Raw genomic sequence first — 12,822 nt, 5'->3', positions numbered from 1 at the left:
CAAGCGGCTGATTGCTGACGTGAAGTTAAACAAGACAGCCGACTTTATCACAGCAGCTGGGCAGGGGGAAATATTACACCTACTGTAGCTGCCTGCTACATCCCTCCCTCCCTCTCTCTCTCTCTCTCTTTCTCTCTTTTTTTCTTGTCATCTTTTCCCCCCTCTTCCTCTTTTCACTCCCTGGTGATTTATGTAAAGGGAAATGTGCATCCTCGACTAGCAAACAGCATTCTCATTTGTAAAGCCCAGCTGGCGCATTCCTCACGTTTGTAGTTATTAATCAGAAGGGACCAGAGACTGGTACCGGAGCTCACAGTGATGGAGTCTCTCCATCAGGAAAACGGTGGAAGAGGGGGAAAAAAATCCCATCGTGAAACTTGAGAAAAACGCCCCAAAGAAAGTGTGTGTGTGTGTATATGGTGACAAGACAGTAGCGATAGCAGCCTCACGATAAATCAAAGGAATATGCTGCCAAGGGCCATTATCCTAAAGTTATTCCCCGGCTTATTTTGACAACAGGCTCGAGTAGTCTTTTAAGTGGTGCATAATGTCTCCTGGCACCTTGCTACTGGTCAAGGAGAGCGCACTGTTTTTACAAGAACCTTGTCGACAAACCCGCCGTGGCATCGAGCCATTTATTCAGACCGTCTTACCGACACGCTGCCGCCACCACCGCCCATCCCGGTGTCACCCTCCCCGATTTGATGAAAAGCTCAATAAAAACAAAACAACGCCTGTCCTTAAAAACTAATACCGGAAGGCCGCGAAGCATGTTATTTCTTATGGCTGAACTCTATAAATCTATAAAGTGCTTTTTTATGTAGTCGCTTCAGTCACCCTTGCTAGCACACCCACACCCACACACGCACACACACACACACGCACACACACACACACACACACACACACACGCACACACACACACCACCTCTATTCACCAGCCCTTTCCTTATAGCACCTCCCTGTCTTGACTTTTCAAACTGCCCTCAAATGTTTTGTTTATTTGTTTTTGTTGTTGGTGGTGTTGTTGTTGTTGTAATTGATCTTTTCTTTGCTGGTGGCCAACTGTGCACTATCTGTGGGTTTTCTATATATTTATTTATTTGTATTTTTCCCTGCACTGCAGTGGCCTAGCCTCCTTCTGTCAGGCCAGGCTGTGAGGAGATTAACTATACGAGTGTCTCTGGTAGTCCCAAACGGACCGCAGCACGCAGAGTCCATCAGAGGCAAGGGCTGAGAGCGCTACTTGGGTACTGGCCGGTCGGGGCCAAGGGGGATAAGCAGGATGGGGTGTGTGTGTGCGTGCGTGCGTGTGTGTGTGTGTGTGCGCGTGTGTGTGTGTGTGCGCGTGTGCGTGTGTGCGTGTGTGTGTGTGTGTGTGCACGCGCGTGTGCATGCTCGGAAGAAGTGTGGCCATGGCTCCAGTAATCCTGTTATCTGTCCCTCTAAAGCCAGCCACTCTCATGACCCGCAGACACAAGTGTTAAGCTGCCTGTGTCTCTCTCACTCTCTTTCTTTCTTTCTTTCTTTCTTTCTTTCTTTCCTTACTTCCTTCCTTCCTTCTCTCCTGTCTTTCTTTCTCTTCCTCTCCCTCTCTCTCTCTGTCTCTGTCCTTTCTTCCTCTCTGGCTCCCCACTCAGGAAGGCACTGGGCAGTCCTATCGCGCTGTTGCCCAGTTTTGGTCTCGGGCTCTTAGCGGTGCTGCACTGACAGTGTTGAAATTCTGCTCACACGCAGCCTCTGGTTCAGTCCTTCTGTGACATTTCTTTCAGTCCTCAGCTATGTAGTCTCTCTCTCTCTCTCTCTCTCTCTCACTCACTCACTCACTCACTCACTCACTCACTCACTCACTCACTCACTCACTCACTCACTCACTCACTCACTCACTCACTCACTCACTCACTCACTCACTCACTCACTCACTCACTCACTCTCTCTCTCTCTCTCTCTCTCTCTCTCTCTCACACTCCCTCTCTCCGTCTGCCAGTCTTTCACTCACCTTACTCACTCACACACACACCACACACACACACACACACCACACACACCACACACACCACACACCACACACACACACATACACACATATAGGTTGACACAGAGAGATCCCTAGTTTCAAGAATCACTGATTAATGTCACACTCCTAGATTTTCATCATAGTGACTTTTTCTGTTTTTCCTTTCTTTTTTTTCTCTCTCTCTCTCTCTCTCTCTCCAGAAGAATGAATAAGAGTGTTGATTTTGCTTCCCCTCCCCTCCCATAAATAACCCACCCTTACAATGTAATTTATTAATAAGACAATGGGGCGTAAACTGAGCTATTACTCTCCGAAACGTGGTGTCAATGGCAAACACACAAACACGTGTTAGAATCCTGCACAGAAAAAAAACAGTAAAAATAAAAACGCTGCAGGCTGGGAACACCATGCGTATGCATCTCACTTTCAGCCTGACTTGCTAATCCACTGGGTGGTGTATTTTTGGGGGGGTGTGTTTTTGGGGGGGGGGGTTTGGCGAGCTGTGTGTTGGCACTCGTGGGGTCCTCGAGATGGGTAATGGGATAATTGGCAGCCTCTCGTCGGCTTCCCCCATCACCAGTCGGCTCGACGGGCCGAGGGGTCAGGAGCGCGAGAGCAGAGTCCACGGGCGGCCATTTGCAATGCTAATCTGCCCCCACCAAAGGATAATTGTGTTCAAGAACGTTTTCAAATTAACCACTTCTGAGAGCGGCGTGCGAAAGCCACAAAGCCGCAGAAAGCTCTCCTGTTGTCCCTGGAAAAAGGATGAAGTGGGCGAGATTAGTAGCGCTGACCCAATGAGATGGACCCGACCTGTGACCTTGTTGACCTGGTCCAGACGTCGCCGATGTCGATTAACACTTCAGAGGTGCACAGATGGAGGCCTATCCTAGTCCACTGTCTGGACGAGTGGATCATTTGGGGGGGATGACTGATGGTGAAAGTGTTATTATTCTGTCGCATCCCTTTATGGACGCGATGACACAAGGCGTTTTGTCAAAGCCTAGATTATTATGACTCCCGTTTGGAAGAAAATGGCTCCCTGTCTGGAGAAATTCAACATGGAGACATAGGCACGTGATTTGGAAAGGGTAATGAGCAGGTTCCTTATGGCATTAATTGAAATCAGTCTCGTCAAAATGGGGTAAAGAGTGCAGAAAATTGAATCTTGGGTGTGCAGATAAAAAATCAGAGCGATTCTCCATCTTAATTAAAGCGGCACTCCAAAACCATGTCGTGTGCATCCGGATTCACACAGAGAAGTATCAAACATATGGTAATTATCTTCGCTCAGCCTCTGTCTGGCAGTTGTTGCCGTTTCGGTTTGTCAATGCCTTTTTTTGAATGCTGTGCTGCTTACCGCTGTGATTTTCGTTTAAACCTCTTTTTTTTTTTAACCTTTTTAGAGAAAATTGTGTCTTTCTTTGACAAGGTCTCCAAGTCCTCTAACGCACTCATTCAGTGAATTAGTTTTCTCTCTCCTCTTTTTCTCTCTTCCGCTGCACATCCGTCTTTCTTTTTTGCGCAAGGCGGGTTTGGCGGGCAGCCTTCGAGAGGAACCTTCCAGATTTCCGAGCACCTCTTGATCCCGAAGGATGGGTGCAGGAGATGAAGGATGCCTCCCGAATGAATGGCGATAGATCAGCGATGAACTCTGGGGTTATTATGACATCACTCCAGATGGCCACTCTGAACTCTACACATGTCCTCTAGATTTTTTGTGTGTTTTTGTGTTTTTTTTTGTGTGTTTTTTTTTTTCTTTTTGGCCCTACGGAGATGAAACTGTCCGACTTGCCAGTGCAAATCTTTCCTGGCACCAAAAGCTGGGGACAGAATTAGGGGAGATTTGCAGCGCGGCAACGCAAACGAGCCGTTGACTAATGGCTCTCCGCGCGATGCCCGCCTCGCCATGTGCCAGGTATCTGTGGCGGGTCTCTGCCTGGCATCTCCACGCCCCTCCAAAAGATGATCTAACCTTGGCGTGACTTTAGAAAGATGGAGGGGAGAGCATGCAGGAGGTTGGAGCAATGTCAGGGTTGGTGTGGGGCTAGTGTCTTTAGAAAGATGGAGGGGAGAGCTTGCAGGAGGTTGGGGCAATGTCAGGGCTCGTGTGGGGCTGGTGTTGAAGGAACATATGTTGACAAGCCAGCACACATGTGATGGTGAGTTCTCTCCTCTCGTCTCTTCTCATATCCTTCCTGCCCTGACCTGAGCCCTCTTTTTTTGTGTGTGTGTGCGTGTGTGTGCGCATGTGCGTGTGTGTGCATGTGTGTGTGCGTGTGTGTGTGTGTGTGTGTGTGTGTGCACATGTTGCGTCTGTTCCCCAGGAGGTGATGCAGATGGAGAAACAGCTGGGGGGTCGGCTGATCGACGAGCCCCGCGTCCTGCTCTTCAAAGACAGCTACCACAACCTGCGTCTGTCCATCCATGACTTGCCCCAAGCCCAGTGGAGGAGTAAGCTGCTCGCCGGCTACCAGGTGGGTCATCCCAACCCCCCCCACCCAAGTCCACCTTCTACTGTTTGATTTTCCTTCCTGCCAGCCTGACTCCTGTTCTACATCTGTTAGGGTATAACCACCCTTATGTCCATTTCTCTGCGTCCATCCAAGCCTCTTTGCCTTGGTAGTGTTTGTCCACCGTCACTTCAGTCTTAATGAAGATGAAATGAAGCTGGGCTTGGTAATGAGTCTTCGGGCGCCGCGGATGTGTTGGAATACTGACTTGCATGTATTGATTTAGCCCTAAATGTACACGGTGAATTAAATGAGAGCGGACTTTAGTTCAGGACCAACGACTTCTTAATGAGTCCAAGGCTCTCGTCGAGATTGACCAGGAAAGATAAGTTTGAGGTGTAAAGGTTGCTTACATAACTATTAGCAGCAGCACAACATGGCATTGCTAACATGGCCACATGACTCATATGTATTTATTGAGCCTGTCATACTGAAGACTTCACTACTAGTTCCCATAGTAAAGTATTAAAGTTAGTCATGAGTCTATGTCAACAAAAGCGTGGTTTGCCATCTTGGCTAAATTAACTTTGGCATAACATTTCTGTAATAAATTTGCATAAGTAAATCACTTAAATTACCTAACCAGCCAGGGCCAAGAAATGTGTAACGATGTGTACCCCTCTACGTGTATTCATGGCTATCAACAAATTGTCAACAATTAGTTTTTTGTTGACCAAAAATGCTAATGTGATCATGAAATAAAGCTAATGTATGCATGATGAGTTGTTGTCCTAAATGGCTGTAGGTACAGTGCATGTCATAAGGGCCATGCTAACAGTCCCCAGAGTAAAGTACAAGCTCATAATCAGTCTCATCCCAGTGAGCGTCTCATTCCCGCTCCGTTACCATACCTCCACCCCCGTCTCCATCTCCATCTCTCTCCATCATGGGCCAGGGAGCAGTAGTCTGTGAGCCTGTGGCTCGTTAGACGCCGTTGCCAGACCCGCGGGGCCACACAGTGGGCCCTTGAAAGGGCAGCCCAGGTGCAGCGGGAGTCTGCAGGCCGGCGGCTCCTAATAGCCAGCCCGGCCTTGACTCAGAGAGAGGGGAGAGAGAGAGAGAGAGAGAGAGAGAGAGGAGCAGCAGCTGCTGGAGCTCACACGGTATCTCTGAGGGTCTGTACACACACACACACACACACACACACACACACACACACACACACACACACACACACACACACACACAAGCATAAACTCACCTACCCTCAATGGACCGGCAGCCATCTTCTCTATTTCGCCTCCACAGGGGGCGCCGAAGAGCTCATTTGGGATGTAAAGCGTATGGGCCTGTCCACTCTGATTTGACGATGGGTGACGTGGAATCTCCCACGGGTGCGGAAGCAGGATCCCAGACATGAGACGGGGGAGCCCAGGGGAGAGGGGTGGGGGTAGATGGGGTAGCTGTGCCGGGCTGTGACCCCGTGCTGCCCAGAGGTTAGCAGAGCGGTGGAGAGAGAATGAAGGAGATGCAGCCCCTCTGGTGCCGTGAACCCCAGACATCTCCGGTTCATTTGGAGAGAGTTACACAGCTCACAGAGAAAGGTCTGTCTTATCTCTTTGTGAGTTGTTTGTCTCTAAGGACTCTCTCTCTCTCCCTCCCTCTCTTCCTCACTCTTCTTTTTCACTCTCACCTTTTTTTATTTATTTGTGGGCCTGTGCAACAGCTCCCCCACTGGGCCGGTCTGTGGAACTGCAGCGCATCAGAGCTCTCACTAATGCATGGAGGAATCTATAAAGGAGAGCGCAGGATTCTAACCTCTCTGTGGCTTGCTGACCTCGCCGCCACTCCAGGGAAATGAGAGGGGGAGTGAATAAAGCTGACACTGCGTTGGCACACACACACACACACACACACACACACACACACACACACACACACACACACACATACACACACACACACACACACACACACACACACACACACACACACACACACATATACACACACACACACACACACACACACACACACAGCGAGAAACCAACAGTGACTATTGAGCCTGGTGTCCGTAGTTGTCCTGGCGAAATTGCGTTTGTCATCCCTAGGAATTGTAAAGCTCATGAACATCAAAGCCATAGTAATACCCTCATCCACAGATGCAATATTTCCATTTGTCTGGAGAGTTTTCTCTAGAAATCTAACTTTGCAGAGATGCTTATATATAATGCATTACACTGGATCTCCGAGAGCCTGGACAGGAGCCGGTTGGATTAGTTTAACTTTATTGTTCCCGTCAGTGTAATGCTGGATGTAGCAGTCGGTGACGTAGTGTGTTTGCTTTTAGCCCCCCAACTGGTATTCTTTTAAGTCTGAGACATATTCGCTTTTTTTTTTTTTTAACATGGCCGTTCGGTTATTTAAGCTTGGGATTTTATACGTGCGAACACTTACAGACTTCACATAAAGAGCTTCCACACCTTGCTTAGCTGAGCCGTGGAGCCGAGAGAGAGACATCATAAATCATGAAACAAAACCTTTACGCTGCATAAGGGCTCTTCTGCTGATGCCCACGCTTTCTGCCGAGTCTCGCAGGCCGCGAGCAGGAGCCTCACTTGATTAACATTTGTGGAGAGATTTTTTTCTTTCTTGCTTTTCAAAAAGATTGTACATGTCTGGACATGTCTTACAGCTGTTTGTGTTGATTTATTTATTTTGGTTATTTTCCAAAATAAATCAAAGATTAACTGCTGTGTACTCGCCAATATGAAATATTTCCCCTATGTGTGTGTGTCTGTTTTTAAGCTGTAGAATGTTCAGTAACGTTATGTCCTGTCTTACAAACAGGTTGCTTCATTGACCTCATGTGAAATCATAATCATCTCTACATCAGTTGATTCTTTATCAGAACTACTGTACAGACATTATACCTTACAATACACAATTGGCCCACTTTAAGAGTAGCTTAAATTGAACAGTGATGAAGTGTGTGAGTATTCAAGTACTGTATTGGAAGACCTCCAATATGAACCCCATATGTTAATGCCAGTTTTCCTCTCATGGTTTTGGTTCCCATCTCCAAGAGCACTGGAGAACTCCACTGTACTGTTTATATATATATATACACACACACACATGCACATTCACACACAAAAATGTTATCAGATAAGTAAACAGAATGTGCCTTTGGAACATTGGATGAATGGTTGTTGATAATGGGCAATGTATATATTGCATTAAAGATCAGCCATTTCTTTCTACAACAGTCGAGAACCCTTTTGCAATTATGTATGTATGTGTGTATATATATATATATATATATATATATATATATATATATATATATATATATATATATATATATATATATATATATATATATATATATATATAATATCTCATCATTGTATTCTGTTTATCAAACTTGAGGTTTTAGATTTTGAGTATGTAAGTGTTCTCAAGAATTGAGTTATTTGAGGTGTAGGTCAACATGATTTGGGAGGCCCATAGGAAGAGCATGTTGTAACATGCCCATGTCTTGCGGTTGTGTTTTCAGGAGATTCCGTTCTACCACATCTGGAGCGGCTCCCAGCGCAGCCTGCACTGCACCTTCACTCTGGAGCGCCTGAGCCTCAGCACCTGCGATCTCACCGGCCAGCTGTGCGTCTGGCAGGTGGAGGGGGAGGGACAGAGCTTCAGCCTGGACTTCAACATCGCCAAGGTAACCCATGCTTCCGTGCCAGGCAACTCCGCTCAGCCAGGAAACTCCGTTCGGCCAGCTGACCAATAGCAGTGCCAGGGGTCAACAGGCACCAGTTCTGACCAGTAGGTTTTTTTTTTTTTTAAGCGTCAAAAACAACGATGTGCTCGTTGCGCGTGAAATCTTAACAGATGGGATTAGGCGCGGGTACATAGTTTAATTAACTGCAGCTCTTATGCTGATCTGTTATAGGTGGCGACAGATTGTCTGGAAAAGGGAATCCTGCACTCCAGCAATGATGGATTATAATGAGAAAAGGCAATGCGTTGCAGCCCCAGGAAATTGGCTTTAAGATTGTAAATAGTGTTTTCTGTGAAAGTTCTATGGTATGCTACTTGATAATTAATAGCTTTGCATTATATGGAATTTTATGGCTAATACAGTTATGGCAAATACCATTCTAGCCCTGAGGAACAGCTCGATTGGACGCAAATCTCACACATCTTGCATGGAGTAACAGACGTTACTAGCAGTACAGTGTCACTGCAGACGGATATGAGGGTATAGCATGCTAGTCTCATTTGTTTCACTTGTTTAACTGTGCCATTCTGCTTTTTCAGTGAATAAATGCACAGATGAATGAAGGGGCAAATGAGTGTAGAAGGTAAATATCTGGTGTGTCCTCTCCATAGGACAACCGGACCCTGGATTACGAGTCTTTGCTGATGGACAACAGCACCCCGGCCCTGGCCGGCCCCAGCGCGTTCCAGATCCCTTACCTCATCCGGCAGAAGATTTGCAGCAGCCTGGATGCCCCCTGCCCCAACGGAGCCGACTGGAGGCTACTGGCCCAGAGGCTGAAACTCGACAGGTCAGGCTCTGCGCCCCCACACCTCACCTCCCCCCGAACACCAGACCGCCCAATTACTCGACCACTGCCAACCAAAACAACCAGACTGGGATTCAATTATTTGTCCATTTAGAGTCGCAAAGTTTGAGCAAAACAATGTGGGTGGACTTCATTTCGACCTGTAGAGCACTTCGATTAATTACAGTTTGCAGTAGACCTGGACTGGTTCTTTAATGGTCTGGGCCGATGAGATGAGATCAATTATCATTTAGCTGCATAAAGTGGGAGCTTGAACGTTTTGTTTTTGTAACAGCGAATAGTTTGTGTATAAGTGTTAGCCCCCCTCAACCTTGGAGCCAATCACTCCTACAAAAGAGTGTGGCATGTAAAAAACAACTCCAAACCCCCACAGCCACCCCGCCACCCCCCCCTCCCCCCAGGCATTTGAAGAACAGAAAAAGGCCATTAGATCGAACAAGCCACTTCAGGTACCTTTGGGACATGCTCTACCACCACATCAACGGTGCAACCTAAAGGGGTCACCGCTTTTGTTGGTATTGATCAGCTTTGATCTGAAAGGTTCCGCATGGTCAATGGAAAAGGTCATGCGCTCTACCTGCGTAACATAGCTGCAGCTAAAGGCAACTAGGGCGTACACATACAGTACTTCCCACATCTAACAAAAAAAAGCCTCCAGCTCTCTTGCATCCCCAGTGAAAACGGACGCAAAAGGCTGAAATGACTTGTTGGGCCGGGGAAAAAATATAATTTCCGTTTATTGATTTTTGCTAAGATAATGTAATTTGCATAATAAGTGAGAAACTGTGGGAGAGAGTGCATAACTCATGATGGTCATAAACATTTGCGTCCCCCAGGCGGCCCTACACACAGCAGCACACTGCATGCATAATAACCCATTACATAAGGCGCCTCTCACGCTAACGACGGGCATTACCACACCGAAACATTTCCATCTTCTTCTGCCTTTTAAAACTCCAACAAAGAATAAACCACTTCAACCATCAGCCTCCTTCTCTTTTAACCTTCTCAAGTAAAGGGGGTATAAAGATAATTATGTAAGTGCGCAGAGCAGGAAGTGTTTATGAAATGAATATGTGTGTGTGTGTGTGTGTGTGTGTGTGTGTGTGTGTGTGTGTGTGTGTGTGTGTGTGTGTGTGTGTGTGTGTGTGTGTGTGTGTGTGTGTGTGTGTGTGTGTGTGTGTGTGTGTGTGTGTGTGTGTGTGTGTGTGTGTGTGTGTGTTTTCTAAATCTGACTGAAACTATTTGACCAAAGTGGGTTGACGGTGAGAGAAGCTCTGTGAGAGACTAGCGCGTGAGTCATCGTCAGAGAGAGGGCTTTACTGAACTACTAGAAATGACAAGATTCCAAGTGCAATATTTGCATTCATTATATCTCTTTTCCTTCCCCCCTTTCCTCCTTTCTTTTTCCCTTCCTTTCTGTCTTCCTCTTTCTTTCCATTTTCTTTCCTTCCTTCCTTCCTCCTTTCTTGTGTTGCCTCCCTCTCTCCCCCCTCTCTCCCTGCGGTCCATATCTCTGCTGCAGGCACATGAGCTTCTTTGCGACCAAGCCGAGCCCCACCTCTGTGATCCTGGACTTGTGGGAGTCGCAGCACTTCCACAGCGGCAACCTCAACCAGCTGGCCGCCGTCATGGCCGAGATCGGCAAGCAGGAGGCCATGATTTTCCTGGTGTCGGACGGCGAGTGCTAACCCCGATTAGCGGCGACCGCAAACAGTGAATATACATATACACACACAAACACAAAGCGACCGCAACAGTGGTTACAGACACATACGCACACGCGCGCACACACACACACACACACATACACACACACACACACACACACACACACAGTGACTGCAACAGTGGACACACACGCGCACACACACACACACACACTCCCACACACAAACACACACACTGGTTTGGGACTGAGGGGGGTGTCAGGAGCTCTGACACCTCCTCGTCACCTCCTCCTCGCCTGTAGGAGGAGCCAAAATGAACACCCCCCTTCAGACGGAGTCGCACTGACTGTACTGAGCCGCTGAAGTCCATTCCCTCATACCGAGAGATGAGTCCACTCCCCCAGCCTGTGTGCGCCGGCTTACAAGAGCCCAGCGTGTCCATCTTTTTGGCCTATGAGAGCCCAGCGTGTCCATCTTTTGGTGTGTTTTGTGAGCAAAGTCGAGCAAGGGGAAAAATGAGAGCTTTTCGCAAAGGTCCACAATTAGATGTTTGGTTGCCATGGGGGGGGGGGGGGGGCAGAGCTCGACATGGTGAGATTGGTTCACTGCCACAGTAAGTAGAAGGAAAGTCAGATTGAGCATTTTTATTTCTGTGCTATTTTATTTTGTTGTTTCTTCTGCTATTCCTCATACAATCAATTTGCCCAATACCTTTTTCATGAGGGATTCTGCATCGTTTAGGAAGGAAATCAAGGATAAAATTATGGCAGCATGGCAGGAGGTAAAATGAACAAAAGTTCAAGATGATTAAAAAGTGACTTTTATGTGTATATATTTTAAAATGCAATATGTAGAAATGGGTCTAAACTGTGTTGACTCCCACGATGAGTCACACACAAGTAACCAAATTAGGATGGATCAGATTTAAGGATGGTTGGAAAAAAAGGGATTAAAAAAAGAATACTGCCCAATACCAGTTCAGGTGTCTCTCCTTGGCTCTGTGCGATGGAGTGACGAAAGGAACAGCCATATTTATAATGGAAAGCCACTTTATGCAATTTGCTGTGCGAGAGATCTGCAGGAGAGGCCATGTCAAAGAACACTGGCCGATTCACACCAGATGTGTCGGGAGTCTGCCGGCCACTTGGACAAGGCTTGGGTTAGATATTCTCTTTGTTGTTGCTAGTCAGTTTGTCTGTAATGTTGAAAAAATGCTTTAAAGTGAGTTTAGTCACCTATTCAAGTCTATTTTCCAGGTGCAAGGTGTAGCTGTTGACCTGTCTTTGTGACCAGTGCGAAGCACAAAATTTAACTTAATTGGCTAGAGAATTTAAATATGCTGTGTCATCCAGGGGAAAAATTGACCATCTAGCATAGTTGCAAATCAAAGATGGATTATCCATCCGTAATATTTGTCTGTCAGTACAGTGGACAGAAACAAACAGCTCACACTGCATATCGGAAGCAAAATGGCACATTGCTGAACGCTTTTCTGTTGATAATATAATGTGTCGTGATGGTTCTCTTTTTTATATGTAAGCCGTCCGGCTATAGGGCATTCAATGTATGTGTGTGTGAAAGCTCATACATTTTCCAAATGTATCTCCAGGAGCAAATTATTTTTGATAGCGTTATTTCTGTGAGGATAATGGATGTTTCACCGCAGGTTATGGCTGGCACCACTAAGAGAGAGGTATATTCCCTCTTTAAATCAATAAGGCAGAGGAATGACTAACATTGTGTGAAAACCATAGAAGAGATTGCGGTGAGCAATTTGTGTCCAATAATGGCTTATTAGGTTCAAAATGTGAACCTAGCCACGCTTAAAGGGACACTCCTCAAAAAGCCTGGTTCTCTGGTTCTAGAGAATAGTTTGGCGTTCTAGGTTTTATTTCACACCTAACTCTATGGAGTTCTGCTTCACTGTAAGGGTTCTAGGGTTCCTTCTGCCTCCACAAATGTCTGTCTGAGTGTCTTTGCTGAATCCGTGAATGTGGAGATGTTTCGAGGGTCAGCCGGAGGCTTCAGAGGAGAAAAGTTAAGGCTGTGAGAAAAAAAATCCAAGAGGGAATTCTTGCTCTCTCTCTCTG

At 46.7% G+C, this 12,822-nt stretch overlaps 1 protein-coding gene across 1 annotated transcript in view; it reads left to right on the top strand.

Annotated features, from left to right (window-relative positions):
* The window catches only part of unc5a (unc-5 netrin receptor A), a 140,045-nt gene extending 129,199 nt beyond the window's left edge, over positions 1-10,846 (top strand). The window contains exons 12-15 of the mRNA XM_076292872.1: positions 4,345-4,494; positions 8,030-8,194; positions 8,866-9,044; positions 10,588-10,846. Coding sequence (XP_076148987.1) covers positions 4,345-4,494; positions 8,030-8,194; positions 8,866-9,044; positions 10,588-10,753 — 660 coding nt within the window. The 3' untranslated portion in view covers positions 10,754-10,846. The remainder of the gene's footprint in view (positions 1-4,344; positions 4,495-8,029; positions 8,195-8,865; positions 9,045-10,587) is intronic.
* The last annotated feature ends 1,976 nt before the right edge of the window (positions 10,847-12,822 follow it).

The sequence above is a fragment of the Alosa pseudoharengus genome, unplaced genomic scaffold (assembly GCF_046254945.1).
Source record: "Alosa pseudoharengus isolate Yale_2024_CS ecotype anadromous, Long Island Sound unplaced genomic scaffold, YU_APseudo_1.1 YU_APseudo_1.1_scf_19, whole genome shotgun sequence".
In the NCBI taxonomy this organism is placed as follows: Eukaryota; Metazoa; Chordata; class Actinopteri; order Clupeiformes; family Clupeidae; genus Alosa; species Alosa pseudoharengus.
This window is presented reverse-complemented; position numbering and strand designations above follow the sequence as displayed.